Raw genomic sequence first — 21228 nt, forward strand, 5'->3', positions numbered from 1 at the left:
CAAAATAAACTTGCTGTGGGTAACGTCCACTCACCTGAAGTGTGGCAACAACTGAGCACAGGATATTTGTAAGTGAACCCCATCGAGCTTATTTCTGAGCTGTGAGTCAGCTGAATGTCATAAAATGGGCTTTACTTCCTGAGGTTGACTTGAAGTTGTAGGGGAAATGATTTCTAGGAAGTAAAGCCACCACTTTGCTGTGCTTTAGCCCAGAAATGCATTGATGTCTGCATTTCACGTGCTGCTGGCCAGCTTTCTCCCCAGTTGTGAGACCAGCTCAGCATCTGTGGAAATACATGAAGTCCTGTTAGATAAATCCCTGTTTGGAGGCCTGGGTGATGGCGATGGGTGGAAAAGGTAGATATGGTTGGTGCCATTCACCTGGGCAGGAGAAGTGAAAATGCAGGACTAGAAAAAGGTGTTAAAGCAGAAGAAAATACAATTCCTGTGTACCACCTTAGTGTCCTAACTGGGGAGTATGTTTGCAATTGACTGCCTCTCCAGTCCTAAGGAAATGCAAAGGCATGTGCTGAATAAGAATACCTGAGAGTTGTCCCAAAATAGGTGATTCCTCCTGGGGAGGGTAATGGTGTTAACTCTTTGCAGTTTGTAAGGTGAGGGGTGTAACTTGGTGCCTTTCTAGCCAAACAGCCAACACCTGTCCTTTGTATATTGACAGTAAATCTTTCCAAACTTGAAGCTGATTGATTTTTGTGCAACTTTCTCCACCTAGGAAAAAAGTTGGTATGCTGCGTTTACTAATAACCACCACCTGTGTACCTGGGACTTGCATTAAATAATTGAACAAAATCCTGGTGTGTTTTCTAGCATCTTCTGTGCTGCATTTCTGAAAGGCAGGTGGTGTGAGAGGGTACATCCCTGGTGCAACCCTAATGTGAACTTCAGAGGTGAGAGGTAGGCTGGGGGTCCCCCTGAAGTCCAGGAGTGAGTTTTGTAGGGGATAGTAAGTAACACGCAGTGGATACGTTGTTCTTCCAGTTTCCCCTGGCCTGCATCTGTTGCAGTTGCTCTTGCACCTCTTAAATAACACCGGTGTGAGAACGGTTTCTGCTACAGAAGCAGCAGGGCTGAAGAAACCCTTGTGTCTGTATCCAGCTTTTGGCGTCTCTAGCACTAAAACATCATTTTGGGGGAGAGGGAAAAAATAAAGGTTGTGGTGGGTTAGATCTCAGCCCGTCTTCTGTTCAGAGAGCTGGAGGGCTGAGGTCTGAAATGGTGGTTTTTTTGCTCGGCAGCCACCTTACAGAGGCAGAGTGCTCTGCGGTGTGTGCTGCAGCCTTTGCAGAGCAGAACACCCTCGTTTGACGTGGCAGCCATTTTATGAAGATGTAGTTACATGCGAAAGAGGATTTGGAGGGGGGGGAGGAGGGAAATGAAGATGTTAAATAAAAATTGCCCTCCCTGGCCACCGATGAAAGCGGAGGGCATCCCTTTCTTGTTTCGCTGGCGCTGGGGGAGCCCCGATTCCCTGTGAAAGGAGAGGGGAAGGCTGCACCGCCTGGCATTTTGGTGCGGGTCCAGTTCAGTCACAAAATGGCTGTTCCTTTGTGCCGCATAGCTGACAGACATACTGCATTGCACTGTGTGTACTCTAAAAACAGCAGGAAGTTGCTGGTGGGGAGTTCAAAGGCCATCTTGTGCTCGCTGGGGACGGCGATTGGCTGCGCTCGCTTGGTAACAGGCGGCTGGTGCGGAGGCAGAGCCCTGCCTGCGCGTGATGGCTGCGCACGCCGCACGGCCTCTCCCACGCCTGCCCCAGACACTGGACTGGGCTGCACTGGGCTGCGCTGGGCTGCACTGGGAGCGTGGCCGTGGAGCGCGCGGCCGCTGCTGCCTTCCCTCGCTTCGTCTCATCTGGCAGGCGCTGGCTTTTATTTTATTATTTTTTTTTAATAGTGCGGGCTATTTTGAGATCCAAGTGACTTGAAAAGGAACAGGGTTATTTTTGGTGTGGCGCTTTTTCTTTTTTTAAACTTCAAAAGGAATTGCAGAATATCATAGTATTCCTGGAACATCTGGCTTTTTTTTTTATAGCGTTACGGCTTTCAGCATTCTTAAATCACTAAAACTCACTCTTGCTTTCAGCGTGCGTTTTGCAACTCATTTTCTTTGAGCCGAGTGGAACGTTAAACACATTTATTAAAATGCTGCTAACCGGGTTTCAACTTTCCGTCCGGGCTGAGGGGTTACTTTTTAGCTGTTGCAACCATCCTGTATGCACTGAGTCTTTCAGTTTCATTTGCACTGCTGGCTTCTCTAACAAGGATTTTTTATTTCCTCCTTTTTAAGCTTTAACCCCTTCCGAAACTGGAGGCTTTTTTGAAAAGGGAAAATGCTTGATCAGTGCAGAGCATGAAAGGAATAATGTGCAAGGAATTCAGATGAATAATGATGTAACGTGTGCAGCACAAAGGAGATTGTTCTTGGTTTGCTTTGTTACTTCTGTTTCACATTACCCTCTCGAAGGAAATGTCTCTTCTAATTACGAATACACAATTCTGAGACTTTCAACTTCTCTGTTTCCTGTTTAGTGATTGCTGCCAGGAACGGATACGATACATACAGTGCTATAAAAAGGGCTCACTAACTGCAAGAAGCTACATTTAGCTGAAATTTAGTATCTTCTGGACTTTTCTTTTTAGGCATCTTAAGCTAATTAGTCAAATTTTACATATTCTTCAAATGCATGACTTTTGCTGAATAAAAATGGGAAAATAGGAATAAAGAGCTCACCTGGGTAATCCTGTAACCCTGCAAAAATGCTTCCGTGGCACGCAGCGTGTGCTGCTGCCGGGGCATTGCTATCCTTGCGTACACGTGTGTGCACGCATGCTCCCACACCACTCCTGCCTACATTTATTTGTGCCTTAGCCAAGAGAAGTTGATGTGGCTGAGTTTGTAGATTAGAGTCTGTTCCGCTTTCTGTTGGGTTGATGTTTCACCTGCTGTACTTTGAGGGCAACAGTTGCCCTTATCTGCACCTTCCCCCATTTCCTACATGAGCTGAAGCTGAACTCTCCCATGGCTCACGGAGAAAAATCTGTTGCAGTGCCACAGGGTCATGCCATCCCTTACAAGCGGTCGGGGTACTTCTGAGAACACAGGATCTCACCCCTGCATCTTGGGAGCAGTGTGTCTGCCCCCATTTGGGCTACAATAACCGCACTTCATTTGCATTAAAACAAGCATTTCCACTGTTAACTTAAGAGTTTTGAGCAGCCCCTGAGGGAGGACTGGGAAGGTGGTGGCGTTTGGTTGTAATTTCTCCAACTCGGTATAGGGAGAAACCAGGTCCCATCTTTGTTTTCATGTTGCACTCCTTGTCTCAGAAAGCTGTTCCTATCATCAGCAGGTTACTGAGTTGCTAAACCTGTCTCTGAGGAATTTTTATACTGGCAGGCCTCTATTCAGGCTTATCTCTCCTAGTTTTAAGGAGCAGATGAGGGTACCAGTTGGCAGATCCAGTGAGATTAGCCACGGGGTTAAGGACCTGGGCCTGTGAACAGGAGTGTAGGGACTGAACTGAAGCTTCTGATGCCATGGCCTTGCTTCTTTTGAACTCAAGACAGTTAAAATCTACTTTGGGTGGGTCTGCATCTCCTGATACATAACCTGGAGGTGTATATATATCCACTGTACCTTGTTCCACGTTGCAGACAACAGTTCCAGCAGGAATTGCAATGTTGTTAAATTAGGCTGCTAAGATCTGAAGATGGAGAAGTATTTCTAAATCTCCAGTTTTCCCTAGCTGAAATCCAGCTCGGGAAGCTGGTGATAATGGATGGGGGAAGATCCTGTTCTGCATTATTCCCCCTCCTCAAGGAAAATAAATAAAACCACCACCACTGGTGGGAGGGGATGGCCTGGATTACCATAATTATACACAAGCAGCCTTCTAGCAAAGGATGTACTGTTCTACTGACATGGTTTTATGTAAATTTTTCTGATGTGTTTTCATTAAAAGATGAGTGCTGAAGTGCCATTTGAAGATGCTTTTTCAACAGGTGGTGGTGGTGTGCTTGTAAAGTCTGCCTTTCTGTCCTGTAAAGCATCCTTGAAACGAAAGCGAAAAAGCCTAGATGAAAAATTCACACCTAGTGACTTGCAGTAAAGTTTTTATAAGCCTGTCACGCTGTTAATGCCTTCTTTTCTTGGAGCAGGGAATGTCTTTTGGATATAATAAGCAAGACGTTGATGAGTCTTTCCAAATGTGCAGTAGCTTTTACTACATCGCCACTTGTGCAGCAGTGCTGCTGCATTACAATTCTCAATATAAAGCTTGCTTTATATTTACCTGTGGGCTGAGATCGTCTATGCTGCAGTATATATGTTTTCTTGGCCTTGACTTCTAAGGTTAAAAAAAAAAAAAAAAAAAAGTTTGAAACGGTGATCTCGGATTCCCTGCTGGTATTGTGCTGGTTTCGTCTTTGGCAGGGCTTCTGTGGAGTGTGTTGGCCAAGCACCCGGTGCTTCACGGACAGGATGCTGAACACTTCATTGCTCATGAACCTTTACCCTGGCTGTGAACAAGTGTGTTGCAATGTCAAGAATCCACTGACTCCAGAACACTTCACTCCTTAGGAAAAAGTTGTGTTGTACCTATTTGTGTTTCTTGCAAGTTTTATTGCTAGGTATAGATGACTTAATAGAATTGCTAATAGATTAATTATAGGAGTCATTTGCATCTCTTTCATGGGGAGGAACCTCTGCTCTTAACTACAGAGTTGTGACCAGTTGAGAGCTTTGAATGCCTTGTGCTGTCGTTAAAATGGAGTCTTAACTATGGCCCCTAAATTTTTTGGCTAAAACCAGCCTTTAGCAACAGTCACTTGAAATAAAACCCTCAAGCCAGGTCAGGCTCCCCTCTTCTGAACTGCAGGTCGTCTGGAACCAGAAACGAATGTGTGCACCTTCGTGTTCTTGTTAATGATTCTGGGTCCTAAGTGTCCATATTACTGCATTTTTTTAATGTTAGGACCTAAAGGAACCTTGGAAACGTTAAGAGAGAAAAAAACAATTGCCTCTTCTGTACTAATTTAAACCAAAATTGTGTGTGTGAACCCTAGCCCTTCCCCCGCTGCATCTAACATCTCCTTTACAAAAGGTCGGATGCTGCCTGTGGCCGGAGTTCCCTTTGTGCTGCCATGGAGCTTTAGTTGGGCTGTCCCCTGCTGTGACAAAGCAGAAGCTGTGGCTGGAATGGCAGAGGGGCACAAGGAGTTAACTGCCACCACTGTCTTGGCCTTAGGGGAAGGTGTGTGCCCCTGGGCTCCTTTCACTTCGAACTTTGGTGGTGGGTGCTGCCAGGAGCCAGCCTGCGCCCTCCCACAAGTGGTGGATGTGGAGCTGAAACGCTTGGCTGCTTCTTTGGGAGGGAAAGACCGGCCCTTTTCAGCAGTCTGGGAACGGCCGTTGTCCTTTCCTTTCTGTGCAGGGAAGGAAAAGGATGCTGCCTTTGGAGGTTCTCAATGGTGCTCCTTAATCAAGCAGACAGGTTTTGACTCCTTTTGTCCCCGTGCTGTTTTTTTTTCTTTTTCTTTTTTTTCTTTTCCCACTAAACATCCCAAGCATTTTCAGCCTCTGGCTCATAGATCAGAGAGTGAGCGAGCCAGCTCTCCCAGTCATGAATGAACTGCTCGTTTTGCTTGCTTATGCAAGCATAATGTGGTGTCTTTGTAGTGGAGGGGAAAAAAAACACCCCACTTTTGGAAAATACTTGTCATTCATGATAGCTCGATGTGCTTTACAGGGAGCTGCAGCAGAGCAGCAAAGGTGGTATTTAGCTGGCAGTGTGCTCAGGATTGGCTTGCCTCTGGCATTTGGGAGTCCTGTGCTGGGGCAAGGAGTGGTGGCCAGAATGGGCTGGAAATCCCACAGCCCAATTCAGATGGTTATTTGGCTAGGATACCTGCCGAGTGCATAATCCCTGACTGTTACAGTTAGCACCATGGCGCTATTGTGCCTCTTGATGTGTAAATGTAATTAACACCCACTCTCTGCAAGCAGAGATTGTAGTCAGGTGTGGAAGGAATATGTGCTCTCTATGGTAGTTCTTCTCACTTGCCTATTTAAGAAAAAAAATTGCAGGTCACAGATGAGTTTGGGGAAACATTTTTCTGGTTTTTTGAAGGACACATTGGTTATCTGGAAAGGGCAAGCCTGTAACCTTAGGAGCGTTTGTTGTGCCCCTTGAAAGCCTGCCCAGAGTTGGCCAAATTATATTGTGAGTATTCAAAGTTGTTTGCGTTTACTATCTTCTAGTTTAAATTCCTGCTTTGAGACAGATCACCGCTAGAAATACATACCATGCGTGGGTACAAATAGTAGAGTAGCAGGAATATTTTTCTTCCCTCCCTTCCCCTGTTTCCACTTTTGCCTGCAGGAAAAAGTAAGTTGTGAAAAACTCTTTGACTGACCCTTCCAAATGCTTATCACTCAGAGAATCTTTGCCTTGGGAGACAGGCAAGCACCAATCGCTTTTTTAAATAACTTTCAGAATAAAGGGAATTAAAAATGCTAGGAATTAATTTATCTTCGGTACCACAATCTGAGTGTCATTGACTTGGCTCTCCTACGAACTCTGTGTACTGTATATATGGCCTTGGCTACGCTTAGAGTGCTTGCTCATGTTTTTTCCCAAGGCAAGAGATGGATCACATGAACTGTTCTTCTCAGCCCTCTGTGGTCCACATATTATCCCCTCTGTCAAATGTGATCCCCTCTTCAGGTGATCTATAGCCAGAATCAGTTTTGTTTCCTTCCCATGCTTGTTTGGCCTAGAGTTGAAATGTAATGTGGTTTGGTGCTTGTTTTACAACTACTGTACAACCCGAGTGCATGCATCAACGTTAACTGTTGGTGCTCATTTGCAATATATGTAGAAATTTCATACATGTATATATATAATAAGGAACGTTACATTTATAGATCAGATATTCAAAGGAAATGTTTAACGGCAACATGGTATCCAGCTGAGATGGTCCGTTAACGGCTTCTGTGGTTTGCCACCATCCCTTTATGCGTACAAAAGTTTGTACGTAGTTTGCTTTAAGAAGACACATCTGTTTAAATAGTTTTAAATTGGTGGCCTGCCCTGGCTTTGGTGGTGTGTTGTTTTGGAGTAAATCTTGGGCCACTACCACTGGTGGACAGGTGAGGCTGGCAGCCATTGCTGAAGAGCTGTGGGGGCTGAAAAGCCTCTTTCACTGGTAGAACTGGGTCTGACCGGTAGGTATGGTCTGGAGAAGACATCCCGCTCATTCGAGAGTTGCAGCTTGGCTGCTATTGGTCAGTGGTGACCAATGGCAGCGGGTCAGGTGGGCTGACCTTAGAGTTCCATCAGGTGATGTCACCAGCCTGTTGCCATGGCATTGGAATGTTTGGGTCGCCGGCGGGCAGTTGGCTTCCAACTGCCACGGAGAGAGGTTGAGCGCCCGCAGGTGGCCAGGCCCAGCAGTTGGCTTGCTGCTGCCCCAGCACTGGGGTCTTGCGCGCACCTTTTCTCCTCCGCAGCCCACCTGCGCTGCCAGCTGTGATACGCTTCCACAGGCTTTGGTTCCTGTAGCCTGGCTGGCGATTTTACTTGCTAAGCCGGCAGAAGCGTGTTTTGCTCTTTCTCTGGATTAGTCTTCTGACGTGTCAGCATGTTCAAACATCTCATTGAGGAGTCCATCAGCCCAACCTATGCTGGCCTATGGACAAAGTGAGTACTGGGAAGATGGGGGAGGATGGGGGGGGAGGAGAGGGGCTGTCTCGCAGCTGCCTGCCTTTGGCCTTACAGTGGCAGCAAGCCAAGATGTGGATGGACGTCTGGGTGTCAGTTATCCACAGGACACGTGAAGCTGTGTCCAACAACACGTACGGGTTAAGCTTGTGTTTGCTTATTTTTTAAAATTTATTTTATTACTATTATGTTGTGGGTAACAATAAACTTGGTTTCTGGTATTACCTAGTCTCTGATATTATCCAGCCTTGGGAGTTTGTGCCGAGGACCTTGTCAAGCCTGCATGGGTTGGTTTCAGTGGTGCTGAGGCCTTGCTGAGCTTGTGAAGCCCAATAGAACATTGCTGTTTGGATTCAAACTTGTTTGCATTTGAAATGTTACAACAATTCTTACAGCTAGGAGGAGTTTGGCTTGTAGGAGGATCTTGGGTCATTAATCCTCCTTTATCCCCTGGGCTGAATTCAAGTCGTGTCCATCAAAAGCCAAATTTTAAAAGTCCGGGCAAAGAGGTGCCCGTTCGAGCCATTTCCTTGTCAGCTCTTGGTTGCAGCAATGCATATTGGGTAATTTTTTCAGCTCGTCTTCCACCTTCTGGAAACATCTACTGTTTGTACTTGTTGAGAACTTACAAAATGTTTTGTTGCTTTTAGCCAGGGGTCCTCAAACTTTTTAAAGAGGGGGCGGCGCGCGGGTGAAGTGGCAGGCAGTCATCTGCTGCTGCTTGGTTTCCCCCCCCCCAAACCCCCAGCGGGGGGGGGGGTCTGTAAATACCGGGGGCCGGATTGAGGACCCTGGGGGGCCGTATCTGGCCCGTGGGCTGTAGTTTGAGGACCCCTGCTCTTAGAAAAGATGGTCCCCTATAAAATGAAGTTGTATGTGAAATATTAAACTCTAAGGCTGGAGGCTTCAGGCACGTTGTAATTGCCTTGTAAACTTAGATGCCTGATTGTAAAGGGTCTTATCAGTGCTGTTCAGCTACTTACTTCTTGGAAGGAACATGTCCTTCTTGGTAAGGGATGATTTGGTTTTCTTCCCCCTCAAGTCAGGAGCAGGCTCTTAATTAAAATGGAGTTATAGCCTGAAGTATTTCTTAGAAACCAGTTAGATGTATTTGGCTGAGTCTTGGCAGATCTCAATTTTTATAGGAGTTTCTCACTTTAAAGGAGTTACCAATGGTGCAGCTGTAGCTTTCTTGATGTTCACAAGTGTTTCTGTGCTGAATTTGGAGGAGTGTGGACTGGTTGAATCATGATTTTTGTGAGAATTAATTATAGGTTATCTCCGCTTACAGTTGAGTTGAAAGTGGGTCTCGTTTGGTTTTTAACTTGGGGGCATTAAAGCAGGGCATATTCTAAAAACAGTTTCTGAAAAGAGGACTTAAATCTCATATATGTACCGTGTAAGGCCTGACTTGACATATAATGTTGCTAGTCCTTTATACTCTGTTGGCAGGCAGATATGCTGCCTGATCGTTGTTGTGATAGTTAGAAAGGATTATTTTATGGAATTAGCCTTTTCAGTTCTCTTATTTGATTGTATCAAGGTAGAAACAAAGACAAGCACATACCCTTTTGCCTTGATAACAGGCTGTTCGTTAAAAAAGAATTACTTGCAACAGCCTTCAAAAGGACATACGTCGTCTCATGTATATTTCTTATTAGGGCAAGCGCACACATACCTGTGTGTGCAGACGTGTGTGTCATCTGTCTGTCACTAGAGAAGTCCTCTTTTCAGACGATACAGTTCACATCTTGGAAAAAAAGAATTAAAAGTGCCCAGATAATGTGGATAAAGCACATGAATCATGGCTATAGATGTGCAGAACGGCTGTGTCCCTGTGTCCTTGAAATAAAGCTTAGGGCCTTGAGAAGCAAAGAGCTCGGGAGTGGGAGGAGGCCAGTAATTATTGTTCTGCCTTTAAACAAATACTGCCAAAGCTGCCTGCCCTCAGTCTAGCCTGGGTGGTTAGAATTTCTTCCAGCTATTGCTAGTAAATCTGATTGAAGAAAAGTGTCTTCTTTTGTGTGTTCCCGTGGAACATGGGACACCAACGTGACTCAAACAGAGCCTGATGTTGCCAGTTTGTGCTGTGACACTAGCAGTTTGGATGAGTTCAGGTCTCATTCTTCTGTGGAGGCTGAGTCTCCATCTCCACAGGAGGCTCTGTGGGACTGGGCCTGTGGAAACCGGCTGTCCCTAGATCTGCAGGAGCATCCTTTCCCTAAGTGTTATGGCAGTGCTTCCTAATAAAATTCCCATGGTTTTCTTGGGGGAGAAAAAAAAAACACAACCAAACAACCCAAAAAAACCCACCCACCCTGGAACTCTGAAAATTCTCCAGCGGGGAAGTGTCATCACTTGCTCTGAGTAGCCTCGGTTGCAAAGCGATGTGTTTGAGTGGGCCGTTGGTAGCAGATGTCAGCAGGTCTGTGAACGTGCTTGACGAGAAGCTGCACGGAAGCTGCAGGGTGGTGGGCGAGTGGGGAGAGAGACGGTAGACGGTGCTGGCAGGGTGCAGTGGGAGAGCACAGCGATGGAGGGCTGCAGGGGAGAAGAGGGGGCTGAATGCTGCAGAAAACATCGAGGAAGGGCCAGGCGGCAGCAGGCTGTAGCGAGATGGCTGGGCCTTTGGTTATCGCAGACAGGGAGTGGGACAGGCAGGAGCGACCGGCCGGCCTGGAGCAGTGGTAGTTCAGCTTGATTTTCCAACCCTGCTAGGACGAAATGCCACGATACCCCCGTCTCCTTTGAAGCCAAGCTGGGCTAATGAAACCAGCAGCCACCAGTGACAGCTCGCCCTCTGCGCCTTGCTGGAAAAAGGCTCTGTTTCTGTTACTTCAGCCTTAGAAATTTTCGCTCGCAACTGTTTCTTTTTTTCCCTGGGGAAAAAAAAATAAATAAAAAAAGGCTGTGCCTCTTCCATTTTAGGAGTTTGCCGAGAGGCCCAGAGCTGCAGCCACCACTGCAACGAAACCGCAAGATGGTGGAAGAGGGAGGGTTGTAAAATGGCGGCCGGGAGCCGGGCTGCGGCCCCGCGCGGGGATTGGTGGAGCCGGTTCCCGCCGCGCTCGGCTGCTGCCCTCTGCCCGCTCCCGCCGACACGGCAGCCGGGAGCCGCTGCTGCCCGAGCGCGTAGATACTTTAAGAATTCTTTTCCGAGAGCGGAAGACTTACTTCCGTGGTGTAAATTAGCCCTATTTGCATGGGGGTGTACCAGCGAATAGGAGCTGAATCAAAAATCCCGTCTCTGTAGCGTGCGTTGATCTCTATAGAGATGTATGCAATTGTACATGGGCTTTTGCTTTTTTGTCTATTATTTCTTTTTTGGACTGGGAAATCTGAGCCTTTGACGCAGCTCTTTACTTTTGTAGTTTTGTACAAAAGGAGAAAAATAAAAAAAAAAATCTGGTTTTCCTCTGCAGAGTTTTCCTGACTCTTTCTTTCTTGACGTTACATTTGCAGTATGCCCTTAAATATTATGAAAGCGTTTCGCTGGACATCAAGAGCTGACTTGGAAAGAGATGCTCCTTGTTCTAAAAGTTTGTAGCATTGTTATTGCCGCGCTGCGTTTTGGTTTGCGAAGCGTGGGATTTGTAATAATACCTTACTAGCATGTATGGTATATGCTGTAATGAGTTTTAAATTTTCTTTAATTGGATTTTAAATGAAAAAGAGGTGTTGGAGTGATTGGACAAAGGTATTTGAGTATACTGGCCACCTAAAATAGTCCGGCCTCTCATTGTTTTGTTGAGGTGCCTGCATTTAAGTGAATATTCTGTACATAAACCTATTTTAACGTAAAGGGGGGGAAGGTGAATTCACCTATTTGATGTTCTGCTTTCCTGTTATTGGCTACTTGAGAGATGCAGCCTGCACAGCATTGGTGTAACCCTTTAAACAGGACCTGCCTCAGCCGCATAGATATGCCTGTATAAGCTCCTTACTGCTGCTTTGTTGCTGAATTTATTATTTTTAGAAGAAACATGGTATTTACTATAATAAATAGTATTATGCATACGATATTTGGTGCTGGCCTCTTTCAGAAATTGAATGTTGGATTTTTGAATGGCTGGCCATACTAGGATGTAGTGGAGCGGCATGCTGGAACAGCTGCTTATCTTTAATACAGCAGGATGGTCTCTGCATGCTCCAGCACCCAGCATAGCTTACTCTTGCTCGCTCTGAATGAGCCAGATCCTCCCAGTAGGACCTGTGCTACTGGTATTGCTAGTGCTTCTCTTCATGGTACCACCACTCTTTTTGTTCTGGTTGATGAGCAGGAGATACTGGACAGTGCTTTTTTGAGGCTGTGCTCAGGCCCATGCGTTCAGTGCCTGTCCTGAGAAAGAATTGCTTCTGGTTCGGTATGCCAGTTTGGGACCGCACAGGTCACACCTGAATGTAGGCTGTTCCAAGCCTATTGTTGTAGGACATGGCTCAGGTTTGCTCACTGCGTATTTCAAAGCTGTGACGGTACAGTTAAAATGTAATCTCTTCTTTCTCTACCATCAGTCACTCGGCATCCGAAGAAGCCTCTGGCTCTGACTCCGCAAGCCAGTCTGAAAGTGAGCAGGGCAGCGAGCAGGGCAGCGAGTCAAACAGCAGCTCGGAGTCCTCTGAAAGTCAGTCTGAATCAGAAAGTGAATCAACGGGTTCAAAATCTCAGCAGACCCCTCCTGAAACCAAAGAAAAACCAGCCTCTAAGAAGGAAAGGATAGCAGATGTTAAAAAGGTATTGCCTCTGCTGCTCTGCATAGCTGTGTTACCCCTGTACTTGCCATGAAAGAGCAGGCAGCAGGACCTTAACAAAGCTGTCTTCAACATCCCTGCCTCTTTGCACATTGACCCAACAGCCTCCAACCTCTGGTGTCCCCAGGACGTTCGTTGGTTATTTGGGCCCGGTGCCGTGCTTGTGCCCTGCTGGTGTCATCCTTGTTGTGATGGGACAGCCCTTTGGGCACCAGAGGGTGATGGGGCTGACCGATGCGAATGAGGGGCAGGTTTGCCCTCCACCTCTTGCTGCCCAGGAGGAAAAGGGTTTGCAGGTGTTTAATGCATGTGGTGTCCCGCTGGTTGCTGAGCACCTCCGCTGTACCAAAGCTGTGCCTTCAGTACCTACTTCACCTGAGGGATGGAGGCACCCGAGTAACACAGTGTGGTGTGAGGCGAGAAAGAGGAGTCCAAGAACCCATTTGGAGACAGGAACTTGGTGAACTGAATTTACTTGAAGGGAAGAAAATCAGGTTAGGTCAGGTCTGGGTTTTTTTTGTGTGTGCGTTTTTTGGTGGTAACTATCCTGTTCTTCTGAGCTGTGGTTTGCACTTAGCACAGCTTGCTCATGAGAGGGTTTTATGGAGAAAGTTGCTATGTACGTAAAGACTGAGAAGGAAGGGCAGTGCTTTCAGCCTGCACTCCCCACATACCTGCAGGGGAGAAGGGAAGGATTGTGTTACCAGCTTCTCCCTCTCACAAATCTCTAGGCTGCCAGCTCAGCTCGTGTTCAGATGGGCAAGGAAAGATGTGTTTATAAGGCAGTTGTGGTAACACGATATTCAAATTTCTGTTTCATTGTTGATAAGTGGGGACTGAAGGAAGTTTTCCTCTGTGGGGTTCCAAGAGCATGTCCCTTACAATAAACATTAAAATTATCCTGTGAAGGAGCGCATCCATACAGAAGGTGATTATTAGCATGGATGAGGCATGAAAAGGTCAGGGCACCCTCTAATAAGAAAGCCTCTCCCCTTGCTTAATTTCTCTGTTAATGGGCGTTTTCCTTAGCTAGGCTTAACCTAGGCATGTTGATACCTGTTCCCCTTGAATAAGCAATGCAATTAATTATTACATTACTGTTTATTTTGTATTTCTGTCTAGATACACCCGTGCAGGTGAGGTTAATTTGTATTAGATGCTATTCAGATTTGTCATGGGAGTCGATCCCTCATCCAAAACCTGTGCCATTTAAAAGATGAAAAGACAAGTTGTTCAGATGGTTTGGGGAGTATTTTGATGTTTTCTGTGGTGTGAATTTTTCTCTCTTCACTCGCGTGCCCAACAGATAAACACCTTCGCAATCTGTCTGTTGCAGTGTTACCCCATTCCTCCTTTAACAGTAGCAGAAAAATTGCTGGGCTGTAGCCTTCTATTCATCATGCTCTCAATCCCAAGTTACTGCTGCATCTGGCAGTGTCTTTTGATTTCTTTTTCCTGCTAGTGGCTTGCAGAGACATTTCAGGACTGGAGGGAGAGAGAAGCAGAAGGAGAATGAATAGGCTTAGAAAACTTAAGAGGATCAGGTCTGCCGCGGGAGAGAGGGATTGTTGGTGTAGGTGTTTGAGAGACACATTGGTGGTTTCTGTCTACCCTGTAAATCATCTGTGTCCTGTGTCACCAGCACAGCTCTGCATTCATATCCCTCAGGGCATCAGTTCCTGTCTCCCCCTTGTCCTCCTGTTCATCCAGCAAGAAGAGATGCCTGCTGTTAGGCAAAGTGTATTAAACAGTTGAGGGCCTGGTTACAACAAATAGAGCACAACCATTCCCAGTAGTCGGCTCTGCACATCCACATGTCCTGCGCTGCCAAACTGCATTTGCATCAGTCCATCCTGGAGAAGAACCGGCAGCACCGCTGCCTTGCCTTGCCTTGCCTTGCCAAAGGACGGGGTGCCCTGGTCCATTTGCTGTCCACGCTGGGCCACAGAATTCACTTTTGAAGGTGGTGCTGGGCTCCTCAGGCAGCTGGTGGGGTTTTCCCAATGGAAGGGAATTGTGGTGGAAGCTGTTGGCGACATTAAATTTTTCTTTTGGGTTGATACGTCCATTCATTCCACATGCAAGGTGTTGCCTCCTTACCTTCAGCACCGTTGCTTGCAGAGCACTGGCTATCTCAACACTCTGTCCTTCAGCCTAAGTGAGCTGGAGGGTAATTTGTACACTGGTGGAAAGGTGGACCGTTGTAAAGATAATGCTCAGATAAAATATGCTGCTTTAGCGTGTTGCCAAATACCCCAGAATAACCATAATCTTTTTTCAGCCAGTTTTTTAAAGGGTCTGTCTACTGGTTGCTAATTCCCTAATGGTCTTACATTGATTTTTGAAAAAAAAACCCCACAAACCACCATTCACCATCAAACTTTTGGAAAATGTTAGAAATAATTGGGGTGAAGCAGGCCTTCTGATGGTCTGTTTATTTTGCAGATGTGGGAAGAATATCCTGATGTTTATGGGGTTAGGAGGTCAAACCGAAGCAGACAAGAACCGTCACGATTTAATATAAAAGATGAGGTAAGGAAAAAAAAAACAAATGAGGGATTACTGCACATATAAAAATAACCAAACCCAAAGAGCAGAGGGAGGTCTCGTCTGCATTGCCTTGTAAACACAGAGTCCTGGCTTGGTGCATGGATGGAGCTCACAGTTAAGGTCCCAGTCCTGCGGTTGGATCCGCTTGGCCTGAGACCTCTGGAGTCAGCGGGACACGGTGTGGGCTGAGATCTGCATGCACTGGTCTGATTGCTGGAATGGGGTGTAATGCGAATCATGCTCTGCTGTAGAAATGTCCTGGAGATAAATGAGTCTGTAAAAAAAAAAAACAAAAAACAAACAAACAAAAAAAACCAAACCAAAAACCAAAACAACCCCAAAACACCAAAACAAAAACAACCAAAAAACCAGAACCAGAAAACCAAAACCACAACACAACACAGATCCAACCAGGAATAAAGGAAACCTCTCAGAAACACCTTATAACAACAAAACAGTCATTGTTGTACATCCTGGAATGGATCATGCTGATAAATGCGTTTGTGTGCGTTCCGCTTTGTGAACTATCACTTTTCTTTTGTTGAATATTGGGAAGTCTTTCATGCTTCAGCTGGAGGTGACAAGTGGTCAAAGCCTGGCAGACAAACCTTCTAATTGTTGCTTTTCCTGTTTTTTTTTCTGAAGATTTAGGAATTAGCTACCACCTTGACTTGCATCCAGCAGGCTTTCTGCATACAGCTGTTCATCTGTAGGTCTTCAGGAAGGTTGAGTAGCTGTAGCAGAGGGGAAAGAAAAAAAGAGAGAAGTTTAGACTGAAAGTAGAGCCTGGAGCTTAAAGCTAGGTGCAGGACCACGTGGTTGGGAATCTGAAGATAAAGCTTTTCAGCTGAGCAGGAGCCCAGTGGTGCTCTCTGACCATAGGGCTACTTGTGCTTTGCCACTGAAATGTGCGTTTTGATGCTCGAGGGGTCTGAGTCATGTGGCAAATGCAAGTCTCCAGCTCCTCGCTCTGTGCATTATTGAGCCTTGTGGCACCTGCAGTACCACCACCTGCCCCCCCCCCCCCCCCCCCCCCCCCGACTCCTGTGCTGGATGTCCCACATAGCAGCAGGTTAGGAAGGGGCTTGGGGCACATCATTGACTTAGCTTTTGTTTTCCTTTTCAAGTTCGGCAAAGCCCAAGCTTACTGGCCGCCTCTCTGTGCGATGCCCCGGCATGCACTGTGCTGGCGATGTCACACCCACCACCGACCTCCACTGCAGACCCAAGTGCCCTGTTAGGGGCTCAGGTAAGTCCCATCTTTTTTTGTTTTACAATATTACGTGGTTTTGCAAATGTTGTTTTCTTTTTCGAGATCTTTATTTCCTACTACTTAAGGTACGATAAAGTTTTTTTTAAAAAAATAAATCTGAGATGTAAAAACTTTGCTATACCACAAAATATTGTAAAAAACAAAAAAAAAAAAGTCCTTCCAATGGGCCCAATGATCCCATCGCCACCTTTGTGGAATGGAAAGCCAAATTCAACAAAATTGGACCCACCCCTTCCCCTCTCTCTCCCCAAAGGAGCACTGGTCCCCATAGGGCAACTCCCATCTGCAGCAGAGTCCGGTGGAGGGTGTGACGTGTCAGGAGCACAGTGCTGAGGCCTCGTGAAGAGCAGGAGGAGATGGAAAGTCTTGCTTTTGGAAGACCTAAACGCCAAGAGGGAGGAAGTAGCGTAGCTCGAGCCTGCATGGTGCTGAGGCCTCCTTGCTGCTGCTGGAGCTGGCAGAAACCCAAGGCGCTTGACACCTCTTAAGTTTGCTTTTTACCTTTACAGGGTTAATCCTGTCGCCAGTGACCTGCTCTTGTTCCTTGCTGCTTGGGACTTCCAGCACAGTGTCTAGGAGCTTTTAATTGCCTTCTTCCCTAACGCTTCTCTGCAGTGTTAGCAAACAGCATCGCTTAGGCAGCGTGGCAGGCTCAGAGCGCAGAATGAGAATCACCCATCACACCTGCCCGTGTGCTGCCCCGTGACTCACCCTGATCGGGGGAGATGTTGCGTAGGTGGGGGTGGTTCAGTTCTTTGGGGCACTGTTCAATCACTGGTCTGTCCTCTTGAGACCAGCAGTTTGGGTAGGGTTATTTCTGTGTTAGAAATGATTGCCTTCTGGGAACTGCCCGTAAGGCCACCAGCACGTTGTGTCGGTCTCCGAGCTGTAGTCGGGGAGGGTGAAACCCAGCGATCGATGCGAAGGCGTGGGCTGAAAGATGAGGAAGCGAAAGCGGAGTTTTGCATGGGGGCACAGAGCGGCTCAGAGAGCTAGAGCTGTCTCCAGGAATAAGGGCACACGTGAGTTTTTTAGTAAAAACAGTACTTGCACATGCATTTTCTCTGCAGTTAATGAATTGGCTTGAAGTTTCAGCAAGGGGATGTGAGACATGCAGGGCCAGGTGCCTTTCAGAGTGTTCTGGGGCAGTCAAGAAATAAACGTGCCCAAAACAGGCACGGTCTTTTTGCTGTAAAAAGGGTGGTTTCAGGCTGGAGTTGGCAATAAATGGCGTGGTGCATCTTTTCTGTGAGAGGCCGTAAGTCATGCACCAGAGGTGTTCCCAAAATACAGTTGGTTTTATTATTGAGAAAAATATCTGCTCATTTGCATTTTGATCGGTGCTTCACCTCACATATTTGCTGAAAGTTCAAACACTGCCAGTATCACAGGGAAAGAGAAGTTTGGCAGACATAAGAAAACTTAACGGGGTGAGCTGAGATTCTCCAGCTTTTCTGGAGTGCTAGAGCTTGGCCTCTGTTAAGCCTGCAATGAGCAAATCCTCACTTTGACTTTACTCTGAAATATTTCTTGCCTCTGTTTAAGCAAGTCTTCATCTCTCCTAGTAGGCAGCATGAGCTCAAGAGGCTCAGCTGGACCATGCCCATGGCCTTGAGTCTCCATTTCTCCTGTTCTGAGCTAGCAGCAAGGATGCTCACGGACAGCCTGTGGGACTAGAACATTTAGACTGCTGCTGCATTGCTCTGCTTGGTGCTACGTGTGCAGTATCATTATGTTTTGTGCAGCGTTACTCCATGGCAGAATACAGCATATTTAGTCTAGTAAAAGTGCGCACACTTTATGCACTGGGAGAAAGAATAAATTGGATGGGAGGAGTCAGGCATGGAGAGGGAGGGCTGGTCCCTTCAGCTGGAGGTGGGAAAGCACGTTTTAAGAGTCTAATTGCTGGTCCAGTTGGAAATGGTGGTGCAGGAGTAAGATGGGCACATCTGTAGTGTTTGGTAGGGAAAGGGGGATCTAGGAAGGCAAGGCATCTTCCCCCTTGGCCACAGCAGCAGCACCCTAGAGGGGCAGCCTGAGCCCAGCCGGGTTTTGCCAGTGCTGGTAGGCAGGCTCTGAGAGCCAGCAGTGTGTGCCCCCAGCGTCTCTTGCTGGGCTGAACAAAAACCCTGGTGGGGACTGGAGACCGATTGTGTCAGCTTGAGCTTGTGTCGTTCAGGGATGTGATGTTACTAAAATTCAAGTTGCGTGTGATTTCCCAGCCAGTCTGCTTCCCGGCGATGGTGGGTGGCAGGCTGGAGCGCGGATGGGACCTCAGGTGTGTGCTCTGGACCTGGCATGCTCCCAGCTCTCTGGTTATCAGCTGTGCTTCCTTAACTGAGGAATTTGCCACCAGCCAGAGCCTGTGGGTTGATGTCGATAACGGTGTTTACAAGCACAAGCTCTGTTTGTGCTGTAGAGTCCAGGGCCGAGGTGCAGATCTCAGCCTTGGGCTGATTGGAGCAAGTCCACGTAGAGTTTTGCAGCTGGGTCCTCAACTGTGGATTTAAGCAGAATTAAGAGGTTGCTAAAACATGCATGTGCTTTTTTAAAACAAAATTTGTTATTATTTCTGTATAAGATGGTAGAAAGCAGCTTTCAGCCAGGGGCTGGAGCCTGGCACCCCGGGGTCAGGAGTTGGTGAGAAGGAGACACGGGTTGGAGGTAGGTGATGGAGTGGGGAGGAGATGCTGCGTCAGTGGGGCTGCAGGGCTGCAGGCATGGCACTTCCCAGCACTTGGGACAGCGAGGATGTGGGAGCACGAGGCAGGCAGATGACTCAGGCTGGGGATGGGGACTGGCTGTGTCAGAGGAGATAGAGCTGGGCTTGACACGCATCCAAAAAAGACAGTGATGCCTTTGAAAAATGTAACTGAAGGCGGCTGAATTGCAGTCGTGAGTTAAATGTTTCAAGGCAGGAAGAGGTAAGGAAAAGACACGTCATTAAGAGATAGCATCAGCTTTGTAGAGACAGTGATAGAGCAGGGGGAGAGTAGAGGCATGAGGAAAATGGACAAAAGAAACTTGGAAAATGGGATTTTTGGCAAAAAAGTGGAGTTAGTTTCAGAGAGCCAAAGGTTGTATTTGGTTTTCTCCAAATCTGATCATCTGTGACGCAGAGCAGAAATAAAATCCACCTCTTTCTACTTGTGGTTTGCCAAAAGACAGCGAAAAATAAACATGTGTTGACGGACAGCTCTCAAAAAACCATGCCAAAATTGGAATGGCAAAGCAGCACGCTTCAGAAAGCAGATAAGACATTAAAAGGGGGGGGGGGGGGGGCGGGGGGGTAAGGAAGACTTTTAAACTTTGCTTGTTGAAACTGAAATCTGTGGAATGCTTGGCTTGTGTTGCAAAGGGTAGGTAGGTCTCTCTGCGGTGTTTGCCAGTCACGTGCTTCCTGGATGCTTGGTAAATGAGACAGGGATTTCATGCAGGGCCTTGAAACAGGTGGATGAACACGTGTTTGTAGTAAGATACGGTTCAAAAGGTGCTGTTGTGTCACGTGTAAATCTGACCCCAAACCACAGTGAAATTCAGCAAAGCTCTTGGTCTAGTGTGGCATCCAGTATTTCAGTATATTTTAATGGAAACAGTGATGCAAGTGAGAGGGAAAATTCTGTTGGTGGAAGGGAAACTGGAAAGTGGAAATAAAGGATCTAGAAAGCAATCAGGAGGGTGGGCCATGCCTCTCCAGAGCCTGGAGTTTTTCATGTTGCAGCTCACACCATTTCAAAAAATTACTGCGAACAGCTCTTGGCTGTAAGCTTTGCTAGCTGTATCCAGGAGGGTGGTAGGGGTACCAGGAGATGCAAACTGGGGTACTGGTGGTGAGCAGGCATTACCTGGAGCTAAAGCTCAGTACTGCTGCAAAAAGCAGCATGAAGCAGATTTCCAGTAAGCGTGTAGAACAAGGTGTCTTGGAGGCTGCTTCTGTCATTTTAATACTCCTTTAGAAATCTCACATTGGTTTCTTCAGTTTTCTCCCTGCTGGTTTGCATTTTCTAGAGCAAGTGTATAAGGCAAAGTAATCTTTTGGTTGACGGGTGTCATTTGTGTGGTAATCTGTTTTTTATGGTTGACTAGTTTTCACGAAAATGGGGTTGTGTACAACCAGCCTAAAGGTTGGGGGGTTGGGTGTTTTTTTTTTAGCTGTCTTGGTCTGTAGGAGTTAATGACGCCCACATTTAAAATAGTACAGCGAGGAGTTAGAATATCTCTGGATATATTTAGCCAGCGAGACTTCACTGGTGGAGACTGGAGGATTAGGAGGAAGGAAAGCAGCAGGACACGGCCCTGATGCAGTCAGGTCCTCAGTCACTTTTGCTGTGGGAGGAAAAAAAAACCCAACAGGAAAGCAGGGACACTCCTGTGATGAGAATATTGTCTGTTTATGAGAATTTCCTTCCTTATAGGAAGTTTCTTTAATGAAGGAAGAGAAGATAATGCATTTGTTGTGAAAGTGCAGCCACAGAATCACAGAAACCAAACCCAAACAACCCCAAATACTGCAGGTTCCTGCTGAAATGGCAGGTATGGGCGCTCTTGAAAGTACATGCAGCCACTGCACCTTCAGTTAAAAGCCTTGTAAAACAGCTAAGCCTTAGCACTGTGGCAAGCCCTGAAAGCGCGAAGTCACACTGCTGCCTGATTTTCGAGCATCAGGCAGGAGAGAGGCTCACCTTGCAACGCAGGTTGCAACAGCGCCTGGGCGGTGCGAGGTTTGGTGGGTTCAATTCACCCTGTGGTTTTGTAATCCAGGGGGTGTTGCACTGTCCGCTGAGATGGCATCTGCCAGGTGTTGGAGGTTGATGCTGAGGGGTAGGTGGGTCGCAGCCTTGTGCATCCCCAGCTCAGGGACTCCAGGACAGCTGTTGTAGTAGATTTCTCCAGCCTTTCTGCAGAGAGTTAC

The 21228-nt window shown here is 46.9% G+C and overlaps 1 protein-coding gene and 1 long non-coding RNA gene across 22 annotated transcripts in view; one reads left to right on the top strand and one right to left on the bottom strand.

The window, feature by feature from the left end:
- Window positions 1–21228, top strand: part of CHD2 (chromodomain helicase DNA binding protein 2) — a 94729-nt gene that overhangs the window by 43739 nt on the left and 29762 nt on the right. For 13 of the 21 annotated variants that reach the window (XM_056346580.1, XM_056346578.1, XM_056346577.1 and 10 more), the window contains 2 exons: window positions 12257–12476; window positions 14939–15025. The exons of 2 other annotated variants lie outside the window; for them this stretch is intronic. In XM_056346580.1, the coding sequence (XP_056202555.1) occupies window positions 12257–12476; window positions 14939–15025 (307 nt within the window). Of the gene's footprint in view, window positions 1–4384; window positions 7724–12256; window positions 12477–14938; window positions 15026–16170; window positions 16293–21228 lie in introns of those variants that run through there. 6 more of the 21 variants (XM_056346593.1, XM_056346594.1, XM_056346590.1 and 3 more) reach the window with 4 other exon arrangements.
- On the bottom strand, window positions 15332–19562 carry LOC130152661 (uncharacterized). Its single transcript, XR_008823070.1, has 2 exons — window positions 16818–19562; window positions 15332–15777 (listed from the first exon to the last, which is right to left on the bottom strand). It is a non-coding gene; the product is annotated as an uncharacterized LOC130152661 (long non-coding RNA).

The sequence above is a fragment of the Falco biarmicus genome, chromosome 7 (genome assembly GCF_023638135.1).
Source record: "Falco biarmicus isolate bFalBia1 chromosome 7, bFalBia1.pri, whole genome shotgun sequence".
In the NCBI taxonomy this organism is placed as follows: Eukaryota; Metazoa; Chordata; class Aves; order Falconiformes; family Falconidae; genus Falco; species Falco biarmicus.